At 49.5% G+C, this 7,448-nt stretch overlaps 1 protein-coding gene across 1 annotated transcript in view; it reads left to right on the top strand.

Annotated features, from left to right (window-relative positions):
* Positions 1 to 4,371, top strand: part of TRPV4 (transient receptor potential cation channel subfamily V member 4) — a 27,581-nt gene extending 23,210 nt beyond the window's left edge. Inside the window, exons 13-15 of the mRNA XM_012805292.2 lie at positions 658 to 785; positions 3,051 to 3,172; positions 3,709 to 4,371. Of these exons, the coding sequence (XP_012660746.1) occupies positions 658 to 785; positions 3,051 to 3,172; positions 3,709 to 3,866 (408 nt within the window). The 3' untranslated portion in view covers positions 3,867 to 4,371. The remainder of the gene's footprint in view (positions 1 to 657; positions 786 to 3,050; positions 3,173 to 3,708) is intronic.
* Positions 4,372 to 7,448: the final 3,077 nt, after the last annotated feature.

Below are 7,448 nucleotides of genomic sequence, written 5' to 3'. Positions count from 1 at the left end.
AAAAAAAAAAAAAGCAAGGTCTAGGAGTGCAGTGCCCACATTGACTTTGATCTGGTGCATTTCAAGGAAATGGCTCAGGCCTGCTCTTCACCTCTATGCAGATTGCCTATTTCCTAGGGTCTCAGTTTCCCCACTGGGCATAACTCACAAGATGAAGACTGTGGACTGCATTCAACATACAAAGATTTTTTTCCTGGTCTATTATATTTTCATGCAAAAATTAAAAAGGAAAAGATGCCATATAAAAATCCAGACTTCTGGCCTTTCTTGAAAAGTTGGAGGCTCCAACAAGGTGTGACCTGCATTCCTTCTTGGCAGCCCTCAGGCGGAGTGAGGTGGCTGCCGCCTTACAGGGACATTTGCTCCCTGGGTCACTCCAGCCCCCACAACTTCCCAGCAATCCCTAACACCGAGTGGCAACTGCCGTGTGTGTCATGGGGCTGTGTGGCCTTTCTGCATCTGGTCCTCCCTCATTCCTTTGTTTTCATGCCTGCCATCTGTGGGTATTTGAGTTTATGGCCCCCTGTGTCTAGGGGCAGTAGGAGCTGGAAAGCCTGTGTTTTTGTCCCAGCTACCCCAGCCCATTGCCTCGTTCCTGTAGTAGGTGAGGACTGGGGAGGCTCACCGATGTTCCCTCCTGACCCTCCCTCCCTGCAGTGGGCCACTACCATCCTGGACATTGAGCGTTCCTTCCCTGTGTTCCTGAGGAAGGCCTTCCGTTCCGGGGAGATGGTCACTGTGGGCAAGAGCTCAGATGGCACTCCAGACCGCAGATGGTGCTTCAGGTGAGGTCAGCTGGGCAGGGCAGAACTGTCTTCGCCGGGTCAGGGGCTCTGGATGCTCCAGTTCCCCCCCATTGCAATTTCCAGAGCCACTGCGGCCACAATCGGTCCAACCAGAGTTTATCCCACTGGGTGATCTTAGGCAAGTTGGTTCACTTCTCTGAGTCTCAGTTTTTCCATCTGTGAAATGGAAAAAATAACAGTCAGTGTCTGGGCCCTTCTGTATAGATCAAAAGGGTCGGTACTCAGCCAGTGCCCGACACACACTGGGACACCAAAGGCTCCTGTGTCCCTTGCTCAGGGGGAAGCAAGGCTCCTCTGAGAGCATCACCCTCTATCGACCAAACACTGGGGGAGGCTCCAGTGCCATGGCTGAAATGGGGACACTGAGGAACCAGCAGCTTCCAGGGCTTGGGACCTTACTCAGCCCAAATGCAGAGTGACTCCAAATTCCAGATGCATGGAGAATGCCGGCTTCTTAGGGAAACCCCTTGATAATTAGTTTCTTTTGAGTTGAATCATTCTTTGTAAGTGGGTTGCCAGTATAGAGTGACAGCAGAATGTTTGGGAGTCAGGCCATGTCTTCATCTGTGACATGGGGACCATAGTAATACACACTTTGTAGGCTAGCTGGTCCGTTCTGTATAGTCTGAATCCAAAGTTCAAATCCTGTCTCTGTAAAATACCAGCTTTGAGACCCTGGAAAAACAGTTTAACAAGCCTCAGATTCCTTGTCTGTAAAATGAGAATATTAAGTGTATCCTACTTGCTAAGTCATGACATATAGTGATTGCTCAAAAAAAGAATGGCTGTATAAGAATAACAAAAAATAATTTTAAAAAGCAGAAATGATTATGGTTGGGTGTGGTGCCTCGTGCCTATAATCCCAGCACTTTGGGAGGCTGAGGTGGGAGGATTGCTTGAGGCCAGGAGTTCAAGACAAGCCTGAGCAATATAGCAAGACCCTGTCTTCATAGAAAATTTAAAAATTAGCCAGGCATGGTGGCTCACACCTGTAGTCCCAGCTACTCAAGAAGCTGAGGCAGGAAGACTGCTTGAGCCCAGGGTTTGGATGCAGTAGTGAGCTGTGATGACACCACTACACTCCCAGCCTGGGCAACAGAGCAAGACCCTGTCTCAAAAAAACAAAACAAAACAGTATGTATATTGAACCAATTTTACTTTACCAGGGTATTCCAATAATAAGAGGTAAAAGTATCAAGAAGAAAGGTGTTGGCCAGCTGTGGTGGCTTGCACCTGTAATCCCAGCATTTTGGGAGGCCAAGGTGGAGAGACCACCCTGAGCCAGATCGAGACCCCATCTCTAAAACAGCCAGGTGTTATGGCAGGTGCCTGTAGTCTCAACTACTTGGGAGGCTGAGGCAAGAGAATTGCTTGTGGGCAAGAATTTGAGGTTGCTGTGAACTATGATGCTACTGTACTCTGCCAAGGGCAACAAAGTGAGACTCTGTCTCCAAAAAAAAAAAAAAAAAAAAGGTGTCCATCAATAAAAGAAATGGATAAACAAAATGTAGCCTATGCATCCGATGGAATATTATTTGGCTGTAAAGAGGAATGAAGTTCTAATCCAGCTATGACATGGACAAACCCCGAAAATACCAAATACCATGGCAAGTGAGAGAAGCCAGATATGACAGGCCACATATTGTGTTTAAATGTCTAGAAGAGGCAAATCTATAGAAAATAGAAAGTAGTTTCAAGGTTACCAGGGCCTCGTGGAAGGCAGAGGAAGTTACTGCTTCATGGGGATAGAATTTGGGGCAACAGAAGAGTTTGGGAGCTAGATACTGGTGATAATTGCACAAATCCATGGATGTACTCAAAACCACTGAACTGTAGACTTGGAAGTGATTAACACGTCAAGTTTTGTTGTGTACATTTCATCACAATAAAAGCAATAGGCATGACATGAAGGCTATGTTAACCAGTTTAATGAAAATATTTCAAATTGTATATGAAAACACCACACTGTACCCCAGAATTGCATTAATGTACCTAGTTATCATTTAATAAAAAAAAAAAAAGAAAAGCAATAGGAGGTGGCGGCACCTGTGGCTCAAAGGAGTTGGGCGCCAGCCCCATATGCCGGAGGTGGCGGGTTCAAACCCAGCCCCAGTCAAAAACTGCAAAAAAAAAAAAAAGCAATAGGAGGAGGACGTGCTGGGCATGGTGGAGTGTGAGGCTGCTCAGGTGGGGCTAGGAGCGACTCTGTGGGGCTCCCCTGACCCTCTGCTCTGGCCCAACTAGGGTGGACGAGGTGAACTGGTCACACTGGAATCAGAACCTGGGCATTATCAACGAGGACCCTGGCAAGAGCGAGACCTACCAGTATTACGGCTTCTCGCACACTGTGGGCCGCCTCCGGAGGGGTGAGTGGAAGGATAGGTGGGAGGGTCCACCTTCTTGTGAGCTTGCTTTGAGCAGCATCTCTGGGCCTCCATGTCCACGTCTGGAGAATGGGAGGGAGGGGTGGGCCAGCCCCTGAGTCTATGAATGCCTGGGGCACCTCACTTTGGTGGCTTTGCCCTGGTCTTCCATACCCCATGACAAGAACTGACCTTGGTGGGCAGGAAGATGGGAACCTCAGCTATCCCTGAGGTTTCTCCTTCTCAGAAGCAGAAACTCCTTCTGTTTTTCCACTAAGCCACGAGTACGGAAGACACAGTGGGAGAGGATACGGGTGCTCAAGACACTGACCCAGGTCTCACTCCTAGCTCCCCTATCCACTCCTATGTGCTCCTAGGCAGGCACTTAGACCCCTCTGAGCCCTAGTTTCACCTCTGTAAACGGGGGTAATCATCTCCCCTCCCCCAGATCACTGTAGAGTGCCCAGTATACAGTCAGCACTCAATATTTGCAAACTCTACCAACCCTGCCCCCTGCCTCTGATGTGCTCTCTGTGCAGATCGCTGGTCATCGGTGGTGCCCCGTGTGGTGGAACTGAACAAGAACTCTAGCCCGGACGAGGTGGTGGTACCTCTTGACAACGTAGGGAATCCCAGCTGCGATGGCCACCAGCAGAGTTACCCCCCGAAGTGGAGGACTGATGATGCCCCCCTCTAGGGGCTGCAGGCCGGGGCCCCATCCCCTCCACCCACCCATTTCTAGTCCATCTGCATTTCAGCAGCACCTCCCGGGTATCCCCCACACCCAGCTTTGAGCCCCAGAGGTGAGGGCCAGGTGGAGATGCCCAGGGAGGCCCCAGGACCCTCTGGTCCCCAGCTCTGCCTCCACACCCTAGGGTAGGGCTCCTGGCTACCTGTCTCACTCCCATGGAGTCACATAAGCCAAAGCCAGGGCCTTTCTTCCCCCAGGGCTCAAACCCCTGTTCTTGACTCTCCATTATTTATTTACTCTGCTCTCAGGAAAGCAGCATGACCCCTGCCCGCAGCTAAAACCTGGCAGAGGCCTCGGGACACCCCCAGGTGCGCTGCCTGGCCCCGCCTCACCCCAGCTCATCCTGTGCTGCACACAGCACCCCTGTAGCAGCTTGGTGGCTTTGTTGAGAGGCCGTTGGGTGGGGCCATGCTTTCTGTGTGTTCCGTAGAGTGTCTGGGATTCCTCGGTGCTCAATAAATGTTTATTCATTGCTGGTAGAGATGTGGTGGGGACACTGGTGGGGTGGGATTATGGTGACAATTGTGGGGACGACAGCAAGGGGGTAGAGTTGGGAATACCACTGTGGGGCAGGGGTGAGAATGGGGGCAGTGGTACTGACCAGGTGGCATGTGGGGTGTTGGTTTGGGGCTGTATGGCAGTAGTTGTGATGGTGGTGGTGGCCTGAAAGATGGGGGAGATAGGCGTGACCGTGGGGAAGGCAGAGATGAAGGGAATGGGGAGGAGAGTAATGCTAGTGGGGGTAATAATGCTGGTCGGGGGATAGTTATGCTGATGCGGAGTAATAATGCTGGTGTAAGTAATAATGCTGATCAGGGAGTGTAATGTTGATGGAGAGAGTAACGCTGGTGGAGTAATAATGCAGGTGGGGGGAGTAATGCCGGTGGGGGAATAGGGATGTTGTTGGAGGACCGGTGGGGGTAATGGTGCTGGGGGAGGAAGAGCTGTGCTGGTGGGGGGAGCAAAGCTGCTGGGTGGGGGCAGAGCAGCAATGGCTGGGGGTAAGATCTAGGTGTCAGCCGTAGGTGGTAGGTGGGCATGAGGGTCTCCATCATGAGGACACTGGTGGCTGGGGAGCATTGATAGTGCTTGTGGAGCTGGGGTGGGTGTGACTCGTGGTGATGTGGGGCTGAGGATGGGCATGGCACCTCCTTGGGGACCTGTCCAGCAAAGCCTAAGGCAGACCCCTTTCTTCCTGAGCAGCACTTGCCCTGGTGCACCCCCACTGCACATCTAGCCTCTGGCACTTCCAGGCCTCCCAGCATGAGACAAGATCCCCACAGACACACTCCTCCCCCATTGCTTCCACCCAGGGCTAAGAGGTCCACAACTAGCTGAAGTTCCCCTCAGCCTTGGGTCCTGGCTCAAGCTGAGACTGATGTCCTTCTGGGACTTCGGTCAAGAAGAGCGGGGATCTCTGAGGAGACCAAGGCCAAGGGAAGCTACAGTGGACACTAGCACGGGCTTGGAGTCTGCAGGCCCAAGTTCATACCTCTGCCTGGACCCTGGCAATGGATAGTTTTGTTTGGGGTCAATGGTGGGGTCACTTTACCTTATTAGGCCTACCTCTCTCCCCCATATTGGGGGAGGAGGGACGTGAGTCTATTCAGCTTTTCCCTTGGGTTGATAAGAAGACAATGCGGGGAGCTGGATCTTTCCTTCAAGGAGGGGGTTAGGGACGAGGAGAGGACCCATTTTGCCGTGGGTGCCCTTCACAGGAGGGGATAGTGAAGGGAGAAATGAGTATATAGAGGAAGGTCCTAGAAAGCTCTGGATTTGGAATCAAGAGGGCTGTGTTCTAGCCTGAGGAACTGATCTTTGGGGTATTTGTGGGTAGGTCATAAATGCAGAGCCTCAGTTTTCCTCATCTATAAAATAGGCACAGTATTTGTGATGATCAAGTGATTCTGTGGGATTTTCAAAGAAGAGAAGATTATGGTAGTAGTATTCATACATTCATACACAGTTATGTGATTTGGGCAGCAAATAACTGAAAACTAACTGGCCAAAAGAAAAAGGATTATTAAAATTTATTTTTCAGGGAGCAGGATGTCCCAAGTTAGGGAGAACATTAAGGCGGGCCAATTCAGGGTCTCTGAGATCCGTTAAGGGCCCGGTTCTGCCTATCACTTATTTCTCCAGCACCTGTGTGTTGAATTTCAGCCATGTGCCAGACACTTGGGAAGCACTGTCCACCTGGGTGTGCTGGTGTTTTCCTCACATGAGCTTTCCTCAAGGACACAAGATGGCGCCTTTGATCCGAGCGTCACATCCAGATTTAGCCTCATCTAGAGGAAGGAGGGAAGACAGCTCTGGAGGGAGAAAGCCTTTCTCTTAAGTGCCCCAGCTGGCCTCCCTTCTGGTATTATTGGCCAGAATTATGTCACGTATCCCATGCTTCTGCCAATCAGCAGGCAGGACACAGCAACTGGCCTACAGGAGCAGATGGCAATACAGAGGAAGGAAGTGACCCTGGCCAGATCTGGATTCTGTGAGAAAAAGGATGGAAGAATGGATATTGCCCAGGCAACCAGCAGCATCTGTTACCGTCCTTTTCACAGTTGTCCATCTCACATCAACATCGTCACCAAAAACATCTCTGGTTCATTCTAAGGCTGTGAAGAGGTCACTTCTCTCTCGGGATCCATGGGATGGGGCTGCCCACAAAAGTCAAAACACCCTCCCAACTTGAAAGGACTCAATGACTTCTTGAGGTGTTTAATTATTTTTAATGACTTAATTTTGGCTACACATTTTCCTATGAGTACACTTTTAGCCATGGAGTAAACTTTTCAACTGTGATTTTTTCTGAATATCTGATGATTCAGGTAGTAAGTTATCTATGACTCAATAACTGCTTGGGGGGATTTAAAATTGTTCTCAAATCATTGAGATTTCCTGTTTGTTCCATGGCAACCTTAAAAATGACCTTTCCCTATATTCTTCAAGATGTGAGACATGCACTGGTGGTGTTCCAAAATATTTTCAGGGGACTCCATAATGTAGGATCACATAAAAAATTAAGATTCTCTTTTTAATCCTCTGTCCTTCCTGATGATGTCCAGGTCTCAGTTTACTGGCCTGTTCAGAGTCCCCACTACCTGGTGAGTGCAGATTGCAGCCCGGTGTTGGGTCCCTCCAGCGATGGCAATGCTTTACCAACACTCAGGCATCCCTGCTTTCAACAGGGAAAAGCCTTGGGCCCCGAACTTCTGGAAGGACATAGTAACTAGGAAGAACTTCAAAACATCTTAATTTCATTTCATTATTTAGAGTTGTGAGACCTATTTATGGCAAGTAATACTGGTTTTCTAGATGAAGTAGTGCTCTCAAGTGTAGTTAACAATAAATTCACTTAAGAATAAAAACCTAGATGATTTAGGAGCTATGCACATATTAAATGAATGAAAGTGCATGGCAAAACTGATGACTATGTTATAGAAATGACTGATACTTGGGAATCATTGATCTACCCCAACCCCACTTTCATGCGTGATCTCCTTTCACTACTAAGCCTACACTCCTGTA

This window comes from Otolemur garnettii, unplaced genomic scaffold, assembly GCF_000181295.1.
Source record: "Otolemur garnettii isolate 467f Iridium unplaced genomic scaffold, OtoGar3 scaffold00038, whole genome shotgun sequence".
Taxonomy (NCBI): Eukaryota; Metazoa; Chordata; class Mammalia; order Primates; family Galagidae; genus Otolemur; species Otolemur garnettii.
The sequence above is the reverse complement of the archived record's forward strand: the minus strand, read 5'-3'. Positions and strand labels throughout refer to the sequence as shown.